Source organism: Callorhinchus milii, unplaced genomic scaffold (genome assembly GCF_018977255.1).
Source record: "Callorhinchus milii isolate IMCB2004 unplaced genomic scaffold, IMCB_Cmil_1.0 Scaffold11, whole genome shotgun sequence".
In the NCBI taxonomy this organism is placed as follows: Eukaryota; Metazoa; Chordata; class Chondrichthyes; order Chimaeriformes; family Callorhinchidae; genus Callorhinchus; species Callorhinchus milii.
The window spans coordinates 5,658,416-5,680,630 of NW_024704752.1; the positions used below are offsets into that span (position 1 = coordinate 5,658,416).

At 43.2% G+C, this 22,215-nt stretch overlaps 1 protein-coding gene across 12 annotated transcripts in view; it reads left to right on the forward strand.

Moving 5' to 3' along the window:
• Nucleotides 1–22,215, forward strand: part of mbnl1 (muscleblind-like splicing regulator 1) — a 120,181-nt gene that overhangs the window by 86,985 nt on the left and 10,981 nt on the right. For 8 of the 12 annotated variants that reach the window (XM_042339051.1, XM_042339040.1, XM_042339039.1 and 5 more), the window contains 6 exons: nt 4,390–4,566; nt 10,409–10,447; nt 11,932–12,123; nt 17,453–17,710; nt 18,501–18,554; nt 19,460–19,613. In XM_042339051.1, the coding sequence (XP_042194985.1) occupies nt 4,492–4,566; nt 10,409–10,447; nt 11,932–12,123; nt 17,453–17,710; nt 18,501–18,554; nt 19,460–19,613 (772 nt within the window). In that variant the 5' untranslated portion in view covers nt 4,390–4,491. The remainder of the gene's footprint in view (nt 1–4,389; nt 4,567–10,408; nt 10,448–11,931; nt 12,124–17,452; nt 17,711–18,500; nt 18,555–19,459; nt 19,614–22,215) is intronic. The other 4 variants (XM_042339046.1, XM_042339049.1, XM_042339050.1 and 1 more) reach the window with 2 other exon arrangements.

The following is a 22,215-nucleotide window of genomic DNA, read 5'->3' on the forward strand; positions in this document are numbered from 1 at the left end:
CATCGACTGCCTGATGTTGGTTTCTAGCCTGGTGACATCCATTTAATCAGAACTAATTGTGTTCTTTGAAGCTAGCTTTTCGTTATTTTATATAAAATTATTTTCATTGTGCCGTTCACTCCATATTCTGTTTAAACTCGCCGGTTGCTCTTCACCTCAGCCTCATTAATTGGTTGGATGTGTAGAGGTTTGTAAACAAACTAGTTCTCTGTGGAAAATTCCAGCATGCTGTTTTAATAGGCTCACAGTCTAGGCTGACACTCCAGCAGTAACTGTTCGTAGGATGTTACTGGTGTGTATCACTACTGTGTTTGCCTGTAAAAATATCACTACCACTTGTAATAACTACAGTGCTTCTCGAAAGTTTTGATAAAATTCTTTCTTCATCCATTTTCCATGTTTTTTTCTGATTGAGTATGTGTGTGTCGGTAAAGAATGTATATCTGAGTGTGGTTGCACCTTGAGTCGTCCTCTCAACATGAAAGGCACTATATAAATGCAATTTTTTTTGTTCTTGAGTGTCTGTGTGAGAATGTGTGTATCTGTAAAATGTATGCATATCTATCTGTTGTGCGTATATAATTATCTGTGAGTGTCTCAATGCTGGCTAGCAGTGTGTATTACATTCTTGCTACCCTGGTGAGATTAAGCCACGGAGTGTTAACATCCTGTGCCATCAACAGGAGGTTTGAAAAGATTGTGAGCGGCTGATTGCCGAGTTTCCTGCAGTTAGTATAGTATGAACCTCAACCTGGGAGAAAATGCTGATTGAAGCCAATCTGAAGTTTGTTGGCTTTAAGTGAAGAGACTGGAGCTCGTGTTGTAGATGTCACTCTGTCAGAGATGTGTCCTGTGATCCAGCAGTTAGCCTCAGTTAACACCTCAGTTAGCCTGTTTAGAACCTTCTAGACTTGCTGATTTATAGCTGAGGATAACATAGTCTATCGAAAACATCATGTGATCTCAGTGTCTCTCCCCTCTCACTTTCACATTCCCAGTGAAACTTTATCAGAGACTCTTGCTCCCATAGCAGATCAGCCCGGTACTTCAAGATGCTATCCTACAAGGAAGGTGCTATATAAAATGTGAGTCATTGTCCTGACTTCATGTTTGACAGACCTGCTGAAGACCTTTCTTTTCAACCTCGCCTTTGGTCACCTTCCCACCCCTCCCCCGGCTCGGTCCCGGGATCCTAAACTGTAAAGCGCTCTGAGACGCCGGCCAGCGAGGAGGACGCTATATAAATTTAAGTTGTTGTTGTTGACACTTGGTTGGACAAGCTCTCTTCATGTTTCAGCCACAGCCAAGCAGATTGCAGAATGAGGCTTTCCTCCTGATACTGATGGTGTTTCCATTTGACCTGTGAGGTGTGACCTTCCTTGAAAAAGCATGTTTAAGCATATATAATATTGTAGAGTTTGTGTTAATGTGCCATGTTAGACCAAGAGGGTATCTCAATAAAAACATCCCAGGCCTGCAGACTGGCTGGATCGCCGACAAAATATACAATCCTGTGCACTTTACAATATATTCTATGAATCGCCCTCAAAGACTTGATAAGGCACTATATCAACGTAAGGATTATAATTATTATTGTTGCCTCAATCGCAGAACTGAGAAAAACTGGCTGGATTGTCTCTCGCATTTTAGTACTGGAGCTCTTGTCGTTCGAAATATGTGCCTAATCATGTGGCTTGGTGACAGTTCTCAGCCTGCAGCTGAATCCCATGTGTCGGAAAGTTATCAAGTCCACTCTCTACTTCGCTGCTCAGAAAAACAATGGGAATAATGTTTTCTAAGGGAAATTTCAAAAGAATGATGTTTTCTTTTCAGTTTCACATCTTTCCCACTCACTCCCTTTGTACACCAGCAGCAACTGGTTGGTAAACACTGAAGTAACTGAACAATAATGTCAGTCTGTTTGGATGCTTTGATGAGGCCGTGCCAATGTACAAAATGACATTCTTTTGAATGCCACAAATCAGCACGTGAACCTGGGATTAATTTAAAGTGTGTGACATTGGCACGGCTGATAAACAAAACGTCAAAGAAACTTTCTTTCCCTGTATTTATTCAGGATGGAGAGGAGGGGAATTCCATTATACAAAGCGTGTCCAAAACAGATCAAGTCAGTTCTCTAAATTGTGAAGAAAATAATACTTGTTTCTTAATAATAATCCTTGCATTTGATATAGAGCCTTATCACGTCTTCGAGATGTCTCAAAGTGCTTCACAGAATACTTTGTAAGGTGAATTTACTGTATATTTTGTGGGCGATACACGCAGCAATGTCCCATAAACAGTCATGGATTGAGTGACCAAATTATTATTATTTTTAAAAAAAAATTTTGAAGGGCTTATTATATCTGGAAAAGCAATTCGCAAATTGACTAACAACCAGGTTCCTGCTCGGTAAATAGGTGGGTGGAGTAAGGAAACTTGCTCAACGTTTCGCCCTGCTCAGGAATCGAAACCAGGTCCTTTCTCTTGCGAGATGAGTGTTCTAACCACTAAGCTACAGGACTACATTGTAAAGTGCTTTTTTTTAACATGAAAGGCGCTGTGCATGTAAATTATTAAGAAATGCATGACCATCTATATAGGGCTCGGTATCCATTTTGATTGGTTTGAAGAGAAATAAGCAGTTACAGCTTGCTCAAGTATTACGATTTTAACTGGTGGTACCATTGCTCAGTGGGTAAGATGTGTGTCCAAGCTGTGGGCAAGAAGATGCTGATAATGCTCTGATGCATTTCACGCAGAGAATGGCGCTCACCAGGAAACTTGCAAGGAGTTTCTGATGCCTGCTGTTCTCCTAGTGAGGCCTCAAACCTGTGCGTGTCAGATGTCAAATGACCAACTAATGACTACAGCAACAACTCATAAGTATATAGCGCACTTCACACAGGGTAGTGTTTCATAGTGCTAAACTGTGACTATCTTTGTGGGTGTGGGTGGGATGGGAAGAAGGGAGTGTTGGTAAGCAAGGTCTCCTTGGAGCTGAGATGGTTCCAGGATAATATGCAGGGAAGGTTTGGATGAAGAAGTGTTTCAGTATTTTTTTTAAAATGTAATCGTGTTCAATTTGATCCATTTAAGGGGAAGCTAGATAAGAAAGGAATAAAAGGTTATGCTGATAGGCTTAGTTGAGGAAGGGCAGGAGCATAAATGCCAGCATAGACCAGTGGGGCCAAATGGCCTGTTTCTATGCTGTATATTCTATGTAATAATTCTATGTAATTACTTTTGTAATTTTCCCCGCTTTTGACATATGCCTCTTTGCTCCTCGTCTGGCCTCATGCTAGAAAAACTGCTTTTGCTGCCAGATATTTCTTGTGGTAACAAAACATATTTTCCCTCTTTTGGCTTGGATTTTCGTGCCGAGGTTTCACTCCGTCACTGAAATTTTCTGTATGAAAGAGAAACGTCATGAAACGCAGCTAGCCTTGGATCGCATGTGTGTGGCACCAGGGGTATGAGGGACTGCAGCCCGTTTACAATAAAGTGCGTGTTGTGCTAGTTTTGCCACGCACGGGAGTGTAATCAGCAACGCCCAGATGTGCTGTAAGATTCCTATCTACAACAATGGAGAATTGAGAGAACAGAAAGAAGTCTTTTCTCCCCCACCCCTCCCCACTCCCCCTCCTGTGAAAGAGTAATGAGTTCCAGCCTGGTGGTGGTGGTCATGGCATGCCTGCCTTTTTCGGGTGTTTGTGACATCTAGATGATGCTCTGTATATCCTGGCACTCTAGTCCTTTCAGAACACGCACATGTGTTCTCTAAGCGCCATCTCTCCACATGGTTGCAGATTAACATTGGAACTTGCCAAGCTACTCTCAATGCTATTTGTGAGCCCTGCTGTCTACAGCTGCAAACTTTGCTCTCAATGAGTGAAACATCAGCCACTGGGTAGGAAAACGCCTGACATTATCAAACGCGCTCTTAATACATAGGCACTCACGCTTTACAACATTACCAAATAGTCTCAAGTGCAGAGCACACCACTAGTCTAAGTGACTCTGATCTTCTGACTGTAATCTTGCACCTTTCACTTTAGTGAGAGGCTCAGACCTTTTTTTCATGGTATAATTGTAAGATTCAAGGCTTGGAGTCACCATGACAACAGCCTCTCCCGATTGGAATCACGTAGAAGCTGCTCTGGTGAGTCAGCCAGAGAAAATTGGGTAATGTTATACTGTGAAGCATCCTTGAAAACTGAGATTTGTACATGGCACAAGCCAAATGGCACCTGTCTTTGTTGTGCCAGTGATGTATCAGCCAGCAATTTGCAGTCAGGTGGAAAATAATCAATGGCACGTGGTTAGCATTGGGGAACTGTTATCTTGACCTTTAAATATGTTTTTTTCCTCTCTTCTCCCCCTGCTCAGGGCCGTTGCTCCAGAGAGAACTGCAAGTATCTCCATCCTCCTCCTCACTTGAAAACACAGCTTGAGATAAATGGACGGAATAACCTGATACAGCAGAAAAACATGGCCATGCTAGCCCAACAGATGCAGCTAGCCAATGCCATGATGCCTGGCACTCCACTGCAGCCCGTGGTGAGCGTACGTTCATTCTACAGTTCATTCCTTCACACGCTTGACTCCTCTTAAGAGAGTTATTAAGCAGCAGGTCACCAGAAAGAAGCAAAGTATAATCTATAAAGAATATTTTATTCTCAGTCTGCCATTTAGTATGCTTATAGGATTTTTGGTTTGTTTTTCTCCAGAATGCTATGTCTTTTATTTTCTTCCCTCCCCCTCTGGGCTTCACAGCTTGCAAGGCAAATAAAGTAAGCTTCAGGCCTACTCCCTGGCCTCAGCCTCTCCCTATGTTGAACTGGGTATAAGGAGATTTTGCCTCCTCAGTCTGTGTCCTGGTTACTTTTTTGCCCTCCAGACTCGCTCCTCTCCACAGCCTGCAGATTGGGAAGGTTTACAGCAGTGTTGCTCCACTCCCTATAGCAATCAGCAATCTCCCTCAGGGTGCAGAGCTGGGACTAGACTCAGAGTTCACGTCTGCTGTGCCTAAATGCTTATTATTTTATCTTTCCTGTTGGTTTCCTGAATATTTTCACCGGAGAAGATTAAATAGGGGAATCCCTAACTTCCACGCATTGAGTGCAGCACAATAGGTACAAACATGTTTTCTTTACAAAGAATCAGTTTCCTCTCCATTTAATGTGAAAATGGAGTGTAAAGCCCTGAAGAACCAAACCACGTCCCTGAACTCCCATTGCCCTTCCCAATCTATTAGCATTTAAAGTCTGACTAGATATCACTGGGTACAATCATCATAAGCGTTTTTGATGTGTACTAGGTCTGAGCTGCATGTCAGTGAGAAAATCTGCATTTGGTGACTAGTAAAACCATCCAGCTAACGAGGCTTGAAGTTAACATTTGTAGTGTAATGCTCTGTTGCACATTTTCTGTTGATTTCCTGAATATTGTCATCAGAATATTCTAGAGGGTGGAACATTACGACATTTCCTAGCAGATATGTGAGATATGTGAGAATTATCATATGGAAACTGTTAAAGAAACAGTGGAATCTCACTCAATGGATTATAGATTTGGATTTGAGTCTGAACATCAACCTCCCCCCCCCCCCCCCCCCGCCCCCACTGACTTAAACACGATGGTTTGGTGCAGAATTGTTCAATAGCCATAAGAATATAAGAACTTCAAGGGAAAGAAGACCCAAGTTCCATCTAGTTCGCCTTCCACCATCCTGGTAGTCACTTGACATGTCGTGTTCCAAACTATATACTGTATCCCGAGATATTATTTTCCAGCAGAAATTTATCTAATTTGTTCATGAAACAAACAACATTTTCTGCTTCCACCATCTCCCTAGGTAGAGTGATCCATAAATTTAATACTCGCTCACTGAAGTAGTGTTTGTTCTGAATTTACTCCCCTTCAATCGCAGGCCATCTTGGATTCCCACTCAGGGATAATGTCACAAATACTTTCTAATAGACGACCCTTCTCCTAGGTAGTGTCTGAGCACTTGATTCACAGGATTACATTTGATCATGTCTCAGTCTCAGTTGTACAAATGCACTGTTCTTCATGATCAGGGGTATGAAAAGCCTTCAGATCCGACCATTGTGCTGAAGTCGGGAGGGAACGAGAGGATGTTTCTTCACATCCGAAAATGGTCAACAATCATCGACTAAAATGACAATACCTGCATGAGCTTGGGGTCTGTGCGGTGTTCAGCCTCCGTCATACCAGCATGATCCATTCATCTCTGAACATTCTGTGATTATCACACCTTGCAACCCAGCTATCTTCAGCTGTTGGGGGTGGGATGGGGAAGCCAGTTTTGGAACAATGGTTTGCACACCATAGAAGACAGTATTGCAACTCAATAACATGTAACGGTGCAGAGCAAATACAGGGGTTTGCCACACACCAAGTCCCTTTGAGAGTCAGGACCATACACTGGAAAACACAGTCATGCAATCGCAATGACTGTGTTCAACCAAAGCTTTGTGCAGCTAGTTTCAATACAGATCAGCAGAACAGTATTCAGCAGTACCACAATGCTGTTTACAGAGGTCTCAGTCTTCAACAATTCTTAACTCTTTATAAAACCCCAGACTTTCCAAGACTTGAATTTTACTCTCATATCTGAGGTTCTTCCATCCCCCCTCTCACAGTCTTGGATAGGACATGAGAGAAGACACTACTATCATGGTCAGTGTCTCTCAGGACTTTCCTCTCTTGTTTGTTTATTTCAAAAACATAAGTTGATATGCTCTTCCTGCTCCTTGCATCTCTGGCATGGCATTCCAATCGTCTTCTATCTCCAGAAGACTCCTACTTCAGGCTTCTCTCTCATTGCTCCTGCGATGACCCTTGACTTAGTTCTTGACTGTGACCCTTGATTTAGTTCTGCGCTGGAACTGCCACTACAGTAACGGGCTGATCAAGGCACATCATCAATAATGTTTTAAATAATAATGTAGTATACTCAATTGAATAATAACAATCCTTGTATTTGGTATAATGCCTTACCACATCAGAAGGACATCTCAAAAGCGTTTCACAGGATTTACTGTGAATTGGAGTGACTGCAAATTTGTAGGCAACTGTGCCAGCACAATTTGCGCACAACAATGTCTCAGAAATAGCCATGGGCCAATTTTATTTGGTGGATTGTTTACCAGGACACCGCAAGAAACTCCTTTCTCTTTTCAATTTGTACCATGGAATCTTTAACGTCCACCTGAACACGCAGACAGGAACTCGGTTTGATGTCTCATCCGAAGGACGGACAAAAAAACACCCAAAAACCACAGCATAATTTCATACACCCATGTAATGCCATAGGCAAGGTCAACGTGACACCCAATCACTGGAAGAGTCGGTTGATCGCAAGTCTGCAAAAAAAGATATTATAAGGATGATTTACAAATTCTTGGCCAGACTGAGCAGTTGTCACTGCCAAGCTCTACTTCCAGCCATTTTGGCAAGATTACCACACATTAATATCCAAGAATTGGGTGCTTATGCGCTGTGCTGTGCCAATGTCCCGTTTATCTGTTGCGCAGACAACATGGATGCCTGAGTTCAGGAAGCTTATGATTATTGTGTGGCCATTTCAGTTCAATAACTCTCAGCTTTTGAAGGGAAAGGAAAAACTGCATGTTGGAGATAATTGTAGAACCATAACAGGCAATGATTTTCTTTCCAGTGAAACTCACAGAGACTCATTTTCGACATAACACAATTTACTGACGTTGTGGTGCCCACAACACCATCACCCACATTCTGGGCTGCTTGTCAATCATGTGTGGCTGTCATGCTGCACTGCAATATAATACTGGGGACAAGTCGAAACATGGAATCAAGAAACATTGAAGATATCTAAAGAGAGCTGAGCATTCTTTTTCAGGTGATGCCTCTATCAAAACCTAAAAAGACTATTTGTAGTTCACGCCCAAGTAAGCTTCTCCTATTGCTCACAGCTTCTCTGTGTAGAATTCAGGATTCTCTTTTGTCCAAGTTATGTGTCTTGATTGTGTAGAAAGTCCGCTGAATAGCTGTGATCAAATGAAACTGCTTTTCATATCTCCACTGCTCCAAGGCTCACGCACAGATTCTTACTCTAGAGAGATACAGTGGCCAAAGGCAGAATAGACTGTCTTCACATGACATTCCCGATCCCAATCGAGAGAAGGAGAATCTGACAGAGAGACAGTATCAGTCTTAAACCTGGTATTATTATTACCACAAGGAGCTCTCTTACACAGTTATGCTCTTACATTCAGACTCTGACCAAGTCTGTTTTCTTACATCTGTGTACATCACCCACCTCTACCACAAAGTCACCCCCAACATCTTGCCTTGCATTTGATATTTAAAGCTTCCCCAACCCAGGTTTTTATCTTTAATCACAATCAAGTCACATTCAGTTCATATTTCCTTATTATTAAATGCGAGTGACTAAGTGTGAGACAGCTGTGGAAGGTGGTGCAGTGAGCAGCACAGTATATTTAAACTCAATGTGCACTGCACAGCGCAACATTGAGAGATACGTGTTCAAGAACAGCATCACGTACTTCAATCTTTTGAGATGCATCAGAATTGTTTTTAGTTTCCTGACAGCATTGAAGAGCATTTTCAGAAATTTCCAAATAATTCTGACCTGTTGAGTTAATGACTGGGACCTTTCCTATCTTCTGAAAGGGAGACATTCTGCTGCGGCATCTTTGATAGCATTCTGAATTGAACTATGACGTTTCCGTATTATTAAAGAGTATGGAAACACACACTCCCTCAGCTTTCCCTGTCATATTGTATCTTCATGTAAAACTGATGGTTACATATGCCAGAGAAAGCTGTGAGTGTGGGAGTCGGAGAAGAAAACATCCAGGGCAAGCAATGTCTTTTAAAACTTGACTGTTTCCCATTATCAGATCCCTGCTCTCATAGTTCTCAAAATATGCAACTGGCTGAGTGTAACATGTTTGTTATGTATCATGCCTCTTTTGTGTTGTGCGTTCAAAATAAAAGTAATAATAATCCTTGCATTTGATATAGCGCATTTCACATCGTAAGGACGACTTACAAATGCTTCACAGGATTTACTGTGAAGTGTAGTGACGGTGTATTTTGTAGGCGAAAGAGCAGCCAACTTTTGCATTTCAAAGTGCCACAAACAGTTATGAAGTGAATGACCTGGGGCATTGTTGGCCAAGACATAGGGAGAAACTCCCTTCTCTTTTCCAATAGTGCTTTGAGATCTTTAATGCCCACCTACACAGACAGACCGGATTGGATTTCGGTTTATTGACTCATCTGGAAGTATGGCATCTCCAACAATGCAGTGTTCCTGAACAATGGCCTGGAATATCAGTCACTTGCTGTGTGAGTTCCATTTCCCGACACAGGGATTGACTTGGAGGCGAGAGTGATAAATTGAGTGGAAGGAATACATTTATCGTGATAATCATCAGATATTAAATTTTTGCCTTGTGTACCTTACAATAAAATGGAACTTAGTTGTATCTATATTTAGCATTACAGAGCCCTCCTTGAGCCCTGACCCTGTTCTGTTAAATTCTATTCTATCCTCTGCTGGTTTTGGTCTGTTCATACACCTCACTGTGACACTATGGCTCACTATACATAGTGCATTCACTGAGACATGCTGCTCTTAACTTGCAGCTAGGCCAGGAGGCTTCCCATGTTCAGTTGCCCACTGAATTGCCCTCCAGAGCAGACAAGTGCATCTCAAGTCTGGCACTTTAACATGCTGCTCGAGCTTCTGAACTGTGTAATATTCAGCTCTGTATCCTTGCCTCTTTGTGCTCGCAGGTAAAATTCTAACTATCTTCCTACATCAAGGGTGAGATTATCAAAGACCTGCAAACAGCCATCAAGTACATAGCCAATTAATTGAAAGCATTGTTGACCAAGACACTGATCCATTCTCTATTAAAATAGCTTTAAAATGTATTTAATCTGAACAGGCAGTCGTGACCTCAGTTTTATACCTCAGCCAACTCCTCTGATGTTGCCCTCACCTACCACTGCTCTGGAATGTTAACCTTGACTGCAAGTTCAAAAGCCCCGACGTGGGGCTCGAACCTACAACTCTAATCTCAGGATGAGAGGGCTACGAACTGAGCCAGGTTGAAACTAATCCACACTGTGGGGATGGCTTGATCTAGACAATGGGGACATATCCGATTGCTCGGTACTGAACTCCCTTCACCCTGATGAGCAAAATACAAGCCCGCTCAATGCATCGGATCCAAAGGGTAGAACTTTTTTTGGTTAAGTTATGGTTGATTATAATGAGTTCAGTGGTGATTAGTGGTGACCATGCTATTATAACCAGGGCTAAAACAATGCAGCAAAATATCCACTTGTTCCTCTGATGTGTTGGCAGATGGCGGATGTTGGACAGCGTGGGTGGTGGTTTAACGAGGTAAATACAATAGGAAGAAAACTGTTTTCACTCATTGTCTCTTTGCCTGATAAGGAAGTGATGGGGAAAGGGAGGGTATTTTATCAAAGTGCAGAAGGTGGGGGTGGGGGGCAGAGCGAATATTGCGCTAATCAATAACAGTAGACTTTTTAATTTCCAACAGAATCTAGTTCTAGTGTAAGATTAATTATTTTTCAAAAAAACTGTGATTAAGCAGGAATTTAAGTTTTTTGTTAAATATTACTTTTGGATTAACAAAGTCAAAATAGAAAGTTTTAAAATTTAGCGCTAATTTCAACACACCTGATTAATGTAATAAAATGTATGCATTGTCTAACGGAGAATAAAGTAAGTGTAAACACTCTGTATGAAGCAAACAACAGCTTTCTGGGAATGTTTAAGCATCGTATTTGTTTTAATCTGAGGCACTAACATTGCCCTTTTCTCAGAGAGCTGATGTGATTGAGTAAGGAAATAAATATTGATTCTGTTACACTGTATTTCACTGCTGGGATGTTACTGTTGGAGTTGCTGTTGATTACCATGTAACCGTCACATTACAGACTGCATGACTGATCCACAAGGCGACGGGGGTATTGTAGCCCTGACAATGCCTCACACTGTTCATTCAGCCAGCACTAGGCACGATGCTCCCATTCTGCTTTTTCTTATTTGTNAAAAAAATTGGTTCAGTGCTTCATGACACATTCAACATTTTTCACCTAAAACGCCTTGGCCCCCATCCCCACATTCGAGAAGCTGGACGCTTGGTGTTGAAGACAGTTTCTAGTCGTTATCTCACCTATCAGTTTCTCGCCTGCAGATGTACCGCCCAAAATGTCATTTCCTATGGCTTTTCTGCTGGTTAATGGAGTAAAGATTAGGGTGTCCCGCTAACCAGGGTCAAACAATCCAGCTTCACTAACTGGAGGAGGGGAAGGCGGACACTCTAGAGACGTTCTACATGTGATAAATTTTCTTTTAACCTTACTTGTAAATGATTGACCCAGTCCCACATCTATTATTCCATCACTTTCAGACCACACGGTCACTCAGAGAGTGTCTACATACCTCATCTGCCAGGGTCTGACACTTTGGTGTATCACACTTTCGTGTATCACCCTTCGGTGGTCTCACCTGTCTGTATCTCACCTGTTGGTACCTCACCTCTCAGTATCCTACTAGTCGGTTCCTCACCTGTCCATGTCTCATCTGTTTATATGCTCACACAACTATTTCCTGTCCTGTTTAACAGTTAACAGGATTGGTTGACTTTTGGTCTCGTTCAACTGTTTACCTTTTTTTGTTTGAAGTATGATTGCATTTGTGTCTCATTGCCTCAAATACAGATACACTCTGTCTAGACAGTGAAATGGGAGCTGGGTATGAACCCATTTAACGGGCAGCACAGGAGGTTAGTGCAATGAATGAGCATGAGACTCTGCTCACAGTTCAGTAACACATCATCTTTCTTTCTATTTCAGCCAATGTTTTCTGTCACGCCAGGTCTGGCAGCTAATCCAACCGCAGCCTTCAATCCGTACTTGGGTCCTGTGTCCCCAAGCTTGGTCCAAACTGAAATCCTACCTAGTGCACCAATGCTAGTCACAGGGAACCATGCCATGCAAGTGCCCACCGCTACTGCACAGAAGTTAATGCGAACAGATCGCTTGGAGGTGAGTTGAGGCTTCCTCTCAGTGGATTACGAAAAGAGGGTGAAAATTGTGAGGTTACCACGTGTTAATCGACGTTGCTGGTGTTAATTAACATATGGATCAAATGCAGGGATCTGATAATATTTTACTTTTGATATAGCACCATAGTGCATCTTTGAAACACCTCAAAGTGCTTAACAGGATTTACTAAAAGTGTAGTGACTGGGTATTTTGTAGATGAATGTGGCAGCCAAATTGCATGCATCAATGACCAACAACACCAACATCAAAATCACATTTATATAGCGCCTTTCACGTCGGGAGGACGTACCAAGGCGCTGACCAATTTTTCTCGGGGAGTTTCGGCCAGGACATGGCGAGAAACTCCCTTCAATTCTCGAATAATCTCATGGGTCTTTACCATCCACCTGAGCAGGCAGACAGTACTGCATTGGAGCATCAGCCTGGACAATAAACTCAAAGTTCCAATTTGGGTTTGAACCCAAATCCTCAGAGGTGAGAGTGCTGCCAACTGAGCCAGGCTGACACTAAACACATGTACTAGACCCCAAAAGTGCTTGAGTTGATCCGCACTAAATCCCTATTTCCTAAATTCAGTGGTTGACCGAGACTTCACCATCCATTGATAGAAACTCCTAAACTGAAAACACACGACTGCAGAGTGGACATCATACACTGCGTATCATTGTGAGAGTGGGAAAATGTCTGAATTGAATTGCAGTTGAACTGCTATTTAGGACAAGGGTGAGTTGAGAAGGAGGAGAGTGGTGGGGGTGGTGAGGGATGCCTGCTAGCAGGGGAGGGCTGAGTCCCAGAGATACCTTTTCCAAGAGAGAGAGAAATGTTTTATACTCTCTCAAAAAAACATCTAAGCACCGATCTCAGTGGAATCCAGCTCGATGTAAACACGAACCTTCTTATCAATTTAATCACTGCATTAAGAATGCAAGAGGCGATTCCTTTCCCCTGACTGACTTTAATTACAACTGTAGTAACCAGGGCGATAGTATATGTTGTGAATATAAATCATATAGGATTCCCCTGCTATTACTGAATGGACGTAGAGGCAAGGCAGCGAAATGGAATGAAAGACTTGGTAGATCTAACCGTAGAGCTTACTGGAAGGGCTGATTGGATTCCTCCTGTTCCTCAGTGTAACAGTCCTGTATAACACTCCTGCTGCTACCATGTAACAGTGGGGAAGCTGTTCACAAAGCAGGTCACTGAGAATTATGGAGACAAACAACTTATTTTAATAAATCCAATCACTTCTGTGTTTTCCTTCGTTCCTTCCTTCCAGGGGATTGAATTAATGATTAAAAGGGGCTTTGCTCCAGAAATCAAAAATATAATTTGCTCACGTCTTCACACATTGAGCGTCAGATCAAACCGAGCTTATTTACAAACACGCTGAGTTCATTATTTTTTAGAGATGGAGATAGAGATGTGGAATCAATTTCAATTGTACACACACACCTACTGACCTGATCTGTCTCTTTCCTGTTGTTTGGGATCAAAGCCACAGGAAGTCAGGGAACTCTCAGCAAACACTGTAAACAACCAATGCATTTTACATTTCTAATAAAAAAATTAAAATATCCAATATAGAAATGCCTAATGGCTAAATAATTGACACTCAGGTCATTAGCAGCTCTTTCTCATATAAATGGGGAGAAGAAATTGGGAGGGGTGAAGTATAAACACTGGCACAGACTTGTTGGGTGGTGCCTATTTCTACGCAATTGTAGAATGCCTTTCACTTAGGGAGGACATCCCAAGTCTGTAATTCAATGTACTCCTGGACTCAGAAGATTACTGGGGTGAAAATAGTGTTAAAAAGTTTAAACGGGAAAATACCCAGTGATGGCCTCACCATGGGCATGGACAGAGCATATCAATGAGGCTGATCTCCAGTGTTAGAGACAGCATAGAGGAGGAAATCAATGAGAATGATCTTCAGTGTTAGACAGTGTAGAGGAGATCAATAAGACTGATCTCCAGTGTTAGATGCAGCACAGAGAAAAATAACAAGGCCGATTCCCAGTGTTTAGAGACAGTGCAGAAGAGATAAACGAGGCTGATCCCCAATGAACCCCTCTGAGTAAAGAAATACTTGCCATACTCTGTCATAGACTAACTCTTCATAATCCCGAACCTGTGCACACATGTCCTGCCTCCTCGGTTTAACGTTCTAAGTATATTTTCTCAGTCATTTAAAGTAATGTACAAAATCCATGAACTGGAGTAATGTGAATCAGTGAGAAACACCCTTCTAGCACATCTCTTCCTGCTGTTGATGGAATGACTGATCAGACAGTTGTTAGTTCACTGTAAATTAGCCACTGCTCCACACTAACATCCTGCTAATCCCTGGGGGTGGGGAGAGTTACTCTACACCACGGTTATTCTGTAGCCAATTAATCCCTGTGGGCTCCGAGCTATTCAATTCATGCAGAATGTTGTACAGAGGTGCCCCGGGGTGTTTATATTGCTGGACCCCTGTTATAATGTGGTGGTTTGGAGTGGGGGAGGATTGTAAAATGAGATCCCACATGATAAAGGGTTGTGTTAGAGTTTGGCTTCCAGGTCATCAGGTCACCGATGACTGTGCTTCTCACATCACCAAACCGGCTAAAACTGTACATGTGCACAGAACGGGAGACAGTAGTGTACCCCAGAGTCCACCTGAGTTGTCTAATAATCCTACAATAATAGTCCTTGCATTTAATATAGTGCCTTATTACTTTGTTGAGACATCTCAACCTGCTTCACAGAATATATTGTCAAGTGGATTGACTGTGTATTTTGTGGACAAAATGCGGCAGCCAATTGCGCACAGCATTGCCCCACAAACAGTCATGGATTGAGTGACCAATTTATTTTTTGAAGGGATTATTACCCCCGGAAAGTGATCCACCAATCGACTATCAATCAGGTACTGCTAGGTAAACAGAGGCGTGTGGAGAAAAAAAACTTGCCCAAGTTTTCGTCACGGGCGGGAATCAAATCCTCTTGATTGTGAGGCGAGTGTGCTACCCACTATGCTACAGGACTCCACAATACGACCTGAAGCGCAATGTACTGGGGTCTAACTGTGACTGCAATGCAATTTTAAGCATATCATTTAACTTCATATTTGGAATGCTGTTTATCATATAACGTTCACATGTGCTAAACTGACTGAACGGAGCAGGGTGGCTGGCGTTCAGGCCCCAGTGAACGAGGTGTTGCGTTCGACTCGGAGACAGACGTTCGCTGCTCCTTATTTCAGACATTCTTTCTGTTTTCCATTTTGTTTACTTTTGCAATTTTTTTCTCCTTACCTTTATGCAGCAGGGAAGGTGGAAGTGTTTTGAGGTAGGTGAAAGGTTAATTAGTACATCAGTAACACAGAGTTCATGGAGGGTCACACCGTTGGTGCTAATAATGCCGCTAGGATATTTTTAAACCAAGTGCAGGCTCTTCTGATCCAGTGAGAGACAGCGCCACACAGACTGGAAAGTTACACATTCGATCCTGGCTCTGTGCTGAGTTATCCGATCTCAGGCAGGGCTGCAGCTCGCCTCAGTGCCCTGGCTCAAGGAGGAGGGGAGGAAGTGGGATGCAAAATCACCCCACTCCTGGTTGCCACTCTTTGTTGGAAAGCATGCAGGTCAGGATAAAATTGGCTTAGGATGAGGTCACAGCTAAACTGACTGAACTATGTGCCCATGCAGTGGCTCCAGAACTGTGTCTGTGAGCATCTCGTGACCAGTCCATGCCGTTTAACTGGCTACCTTATTTACGAGGAAACTGTCCCTGGTGTCAGAAAGGTCAACTGACACTGGGTTGGTCAAGGACTAGGCTGAATTTCCATGCCAAGAACAATCTAAGCTGTTTCCTTCTGTCCTGATGAGAACAATGGAGAGGACAGAGGGATGGCAAGACAAAGCCAAGGTGAACACACAAGTGATATGCCATCGTAACAAGCATAGGCAAATGGACCACCACATTTCCCAGCCAAGTGCACACTCGTGCGGTTTATGTAGTTTTGCCTTCGACCTTGAAAAAGAAATCACAACAGATGTGTTTCAGGAGAATACGTTTGCAAATTCTCCAACAACAGGTTTCTGCTGCTGAGGTCAAACAAAATGCCAGGGTTCATGACAGTTTTGAAGTGAGAATATTATCATGGAGTCCGTTGTGAAATCATACATGTTTTATCCCTATTTATAATAATTTCCCGAAACACACCCCAAAGAATAACTCAAACACGTTTTCCTGCCTGTGCACACTTTCACACTAGTATATTTGCACCAGCAAGTACATTTTATGGGGTGTCCACAAAGTCATGCATACTCTCTTACAAAACAGCAATCTGAGACGAGGGAGGAGCTGAAACAAGCTGTCGGAGATGCCTTTCGCCCTTGTCACTCCATCCATGTTACGGAAGATGTCGCACCACATATGGCGACGGATCATTATCTGCCATGGAAATGATGCGCTCACCTGGTTCCCCTGGATATCTAAATGCAGTTAACCAGTTGTACTTAATAAAATTAAGTACTTCTAAATAGAATTATCCTCATTCTTTTACGTTTCAGTTGGTGGTCAGTGCACTGTAGAAAATAATACCAGGGTAACAGGACCTTGTGGACACCTGTGTTCACACATGGCGAGAAATCTCACCTGGTTCCAGATTTACTCTATTAATATAGAACGTCCAGAACTTGGAAAAAATTTCAACACCAACCGCCTTTAAAGGCATTAAAGATTCCATACGCTATTGGAAAAGAGAAGTGAGTTTCTCTCTCCCGGTGTCCTGGCCAACCATCCCCCAAATAAAATTGGTCACTCGCTCCATGGCTTGTTGTGCCCAAATTGGCTGCCACATTTGCGCACAAGTGCACAGTCACTACAATGGATAGCAACTACTTGTGAAGCTCTTTGAGAGGTTTTGACATTATAGGCATTCTATGGAGTGCAAGGATTATTATTATTCTATTTGGACTGTTTGTCGGCAAACTTAAAATATAACACTCTTCTGTCATCCGGCATTGACTGGACAGCTTCCTGCACATAGTGCTTGGTGAAGAGGGTCTCCTGAGAGGGTCAGCGGTGTTTGATTAACTGACGGAAACATTTGCGAGAGCGCTGATCCTTCGGTTTCCTGCAACATCAGTCTTCACCTGTTGTCCCCCAAGCATATATTAAGCATCACTGGGTTTGATTTCATGGACTCAGTATGTTCTGATGGGGTCAGACTATCTTATACGGTGTTGGCCCCCACTCTGCGTCACGGGGGATGGTTGAGGTGTTAGAGAGTGAGTGGCTGCGGTTGCTTTTTCAGGTCTGCAGGGAGTTCCAGCGCGGAAACTGCACCCGAGGTGAGAACGATTGTCGCTTTGCCCACCCGGCCGACATCGCGATGGTGGACACCAACGACAACACGGTGACCGTCTGCATGGATTACATCAAGGGCCGGTGCTCCCGGGAAAAGTGCAAGTACTTTCACCCCCCCGCCCACCTGCAGGCCAAGATCAAGGCAGCCCAGCACCAAGTCAACCAAGCCGCTGCCGCCCAGGCTGCTGCCACTGCTGCCGCCATGGTGAGTACATGCCGGCTTCTGACCAAAACTGCGAGACGCCGTGCGCGGGCTTAGTGTTAAACCCCACCTCTACACACCCAACACTGCTTATGTTCTCCTCCCTTGAATAACGTAAAGCCCACTGGCACGTTCAGAGCAAATTACGCATAGCCTCGTAGCGCAGCTTATTAAAATACCATTGTACGCCCGTCTGATAAATAGAGCAGAACTTTTAACATCTGAGTCCCTAATAACCGCTTCCAACCGGTTCAGAGCCTTTGCATTAGTTGTCTAGACTGTGTAATATCTCTCTCTCTCTCTCCTCTCATTACTGTTTTACTGAATACACCGAATGCTAGTTCACGGTAAAGCTTGTTCTGCGGTCATTTTAGTGGCGTAGTTTAATTAATCCGTGGGGGGGGGTGGGGTGGGAGGAGAGGAGATGGATGTTGTGTTCAGGTTCCTCGTGAGACCCTCTCACGAGAAACAAAACGCAGGGACGCAGCACCTTCCCCCCTCGCCTCCCCTCCCCACCCTCTCTTGTCCCGCTTCAATAGGACGACAGTGTTTGTAATTAACTTTAATACGCGTGTTTAGCCTCACAATAATGAGTCCGTAGTGCCTTTACTGTGCATGCTTAGTCGTGTTATTTGTTGTATATGGCATTCCGATGATTGGTTTTTTTTTATTTGTTTTTTTCCTCACCTACGCACAATGCACTGCTGCTCCCCATGATGCACCTCTGCTTGCTGTTTATGTTAATGCGCTTGAATCCCCATTGCCATCATGTGCTCGCTGCCTGTTAATTAAGACTCAGTCGGCTGTCAAATCACTGAAGCGACCCCTCGAGGCAACCTTTGACCTGGTACTATGACCTTTCACCTTTTAGCTTGGCATGTAGCATTATTAGAGTTACAGGTTGTAACTTTTAAAAGAATCGAGATCTAGAGTATTTTTCTTTGGAGGGGGGTGTTGGGGTGTATCGGGAGGTGGTTGGTGGGGGAGTAAGCGACGGGTCTGATCGCGGCAATGCACGGCGGTGATCCAAGTGGCCCAATGGTTTCACGATTTGTTTCAAAGAAGGATTTAATTTCACAAAAATCTAATCATTTCGCCTCCCTCAATTACAAAGAACATCTGCAAAGATGTCTGAAAAGCAGCCACCGGGGCTGACTGAAGCTCCACACCAAATTCATCACCGTGTATTGCCCTGACAGAAAGCTTTGAGTGCGGGAGGGGGCGTTAAAATTTTTATTCATAATACTGTAATCTGTATCGATGAGGATGCATGGCTTGTGTTAAAGTCTTAATATGTAAACGTTTGTTATCAGTGTTTAGACTCTTGCATGCTTTGGTGCGGTCTGCATGGGAGGGGGGGTGCGGGGTATTACTTCAATTTTTAGAGATTACTACATATCTTTTATTAATTGCTCTTTAAGTCTAGTTAACATTGCTTTCAGCAGTGCAAGTGCGTCTTTCTGTTTATTTGTAGACTTGAGCTTTGCAATGTAGAGCGTAGATACGTACAGTAAAGTGCAAATCAGCCAGTTCAGCCAGTTAAAAACAGTAACGCTTGCTTCTTTTAAGCTCCGTTTTATCATTGTTGTTTTTTAATTTAGACCCTCGTCCTGTTTTAGCTGGTAAAGAAAGTTTGTCGCTTGCTTGCTTTTAATGGCTAGATATGAAAATGGATGCCTTCTTCCCACACTGTGTACTGATTTCCTGTTCTTGTTTCACTCTCGTTCCCCTCACTCCACCTTTCGATTGTAGGGGCTACCTCCAGGCATACTCCCTCCGCTACCAAAGAGACCTGCTCTAGAAAAAGCCAATGGTGCCACCACAGTCTTTAACGCTGGTGTTTTCCAATATCAACAAGCCCTAGCAAGCATGCAGCTGCAGCAACAAACAGCCTTCATCCCTCCAGGTAAGCCTGACGACTCTGATGCTAGTGCTGGACAGATGTTGTTGTGAAGCACCTTACACCATCCCACTAACAAAACCAATCCCATGATCGGATCTCAGTGTTTGATCTGCTTGGGTCTCTTTCCTCTCTCGGTTTACATGGTGAACGCTTTCTTTGCTCCAACGCAAGCAGATAGGAGGAATAGCTCAGTGCTCTGCCTGGGGCCTGACCTAGTTATTGAGCATCAGCAATAATAATAATAATAATAATCCTTGCATTTGATATAGCGCTTTTCACGTCGGGAGGACATCCCAAAGCGCTTCACAGAACACACTGTAAAGTGAATTGACTGTATATTTGTGGGCGAACGCAGCAGCCAATTGCGCACAGCAATGTCCCACAAACAGTCGTAGATTGCAAATGACCAATTTATTATTGCTTTTGGTTTTTGGAGGGATTATTATTAGGCTCTGTGTCGAGTAAGGAAACTTGCCCAAGGTTTCGCCCTCTGCCTGGAATTGAACTCGGGTCTCTCGCTTGCAAAAGCGAGTGCTCTAACCACTGAGCTACAGGACTCCACAATGGTAGTGCTTTAAAACCACTCTTGTTGCACCACGCACCAATTTCTCAGACTGTGGGTGGGCTAAGGGTTCATTCTACATACAGACCGGCAATACAAGTTATACATTCCTGATCTTCTAGATTGCTAATGTCTGGAGGCCAGAATAAACCCAGATGGTACTTTCAAACAACTGCATGTGAATGCAACCCAAAGTGCAATTGAGTGCAAGTGAGGAGAGTGGCTGAATTAAGTCAGTTTTCTTTTCTCCTGAACCCAAAAGTCATCCTTCAGGGCAGCAGAACTCACCCGCCCCAGAGCTGAAATATTTATGGAGTGACACTGCAGAATTAGATAGTGTAACGGGAGGGGGAGAGAGTTAATGAGCATGGTATTTTTGTTTGAGACTAAGAAACCTCGGGCTTTTCATTAATTTTTTTTACCAAAAGCACTGCAAATGTCACGTGTTCGATACCCAGTTAATTGGTCATTTCTTCTTAAAGGGTATTTAATATCACTGTTTTAAGTAAATGTAAGAAAGTTCATGTTGAGTAAACACAGAGAGAGCAGCCACCAGGTCTAACCTGCATCACAGGTCATTTCCATTCTCCTATCTGCTTCCGTTGCCTGAGTTTTTAATGTTTTGGTTAAAAGACTGTACTTCACAAAGGTTTGCTGCAGGTCTCTGGGCAAGAAAACCCTCCCACCCCCCCCACCCCAATTTAACATATATTCAAGTATAATATAACTATAATATAATTGAAATTATATTACACTCACAGACACACAAGTATAATATAATCACTGGTTGATCATTGGTGGCCAACTTCTTTAGTTGGCTAACAAAATACCACTGTTATAGTTAGAAATCCCTGGTCTTTTGAGTAAAATGTGGCTTTGAGTCTATCAGATCAGAATTGGTAAAGCTAAGAAAGTGGCAGCAGCGTTTAGCGAGAAGTGGCCACAGTAAAGAGACCTGCAGCATTCAACCCATCCAAATATTTGGCCATTAGTGCAGCCAACCTGATGATTTAGTCACTGCCGCTTCATGTTTGATTTGCTTCACATTTGACTCCAGGCTATGTGTGCTGGTGCAAACAGCTTCTCTCTCTTGCTGTTATCCACCGTCGTGACTTTGTGTTAGAAATCTGCGTAGTTGCATTTTCGTGGCTTTGGCTTTGAGAGTCTAATTGCATATCCGCTTCCTCTGAGTCTCTGACGATTTTGCTCAGGACCTTTATGCTGCCACTGAACATAGCGCAGCAAGGGTTAACCACCGACAGCCACCTCTTAGTGACTAAAGGCTCCAAATTTCCACCCAGCCTCAGGTTGTGAGACTGTTTCTGCCTTAAAATGTAACGTGCTGAGTATTATGACATATTCTTCAGTCCATCCTTAATTTGGAAGTGGTTTCTTTTTAAGAATTGCAGCTTCCAAATTAAGAGTGAATTCTGCACCATCTTAAATTTCAAGACAAAATGGTTTCACAGGTTAAGACTAGGAGGATTAGCCTCGTCAATAGTTAGCCAAATTTTGTCATAGTATTAGAGTTAGGATTAGAGCTACCCAGGCAGCAGTAGAGATGATATATTGAGCTGCAGGGCAGTGAGAGAGATCTATTGTGATGGGCAGAGCAGCTGTAGAGATTATAGTTAGGTACAGTGCAGCAGTAGGGATCTAAAGTGAGATGGAGAGCAGTGGTAGTGTGAGATGTAGGATAGTAGTGATCTATATTGAGATGTAGAGCAGTGGTACGGATATATAGTGACACGTAGAGCAGTGTAGAGATCAACAGTGAGGAGCAGGGCAGTAGGGGGAACGTATATTGAGGCCTCGTGAGCTGCTGTGGTCCCTGGTGCTGCGGGTGGCAGTGTAAAGAGGTGGTTTTATAACCAAATCGCTAAGCGTAAGCTTACCAGCACACATGTGTAAGTCTGTATCTCACAAAGCACACTGTTTCTAATAGAGCAGCTAATGTATGATTTGATTGTGCTGACCCAGCACAGACCACTGTTTCCCTCAATAACATTTGTTTCCTCCTTGTTCCCATGGTTTCTAATGACA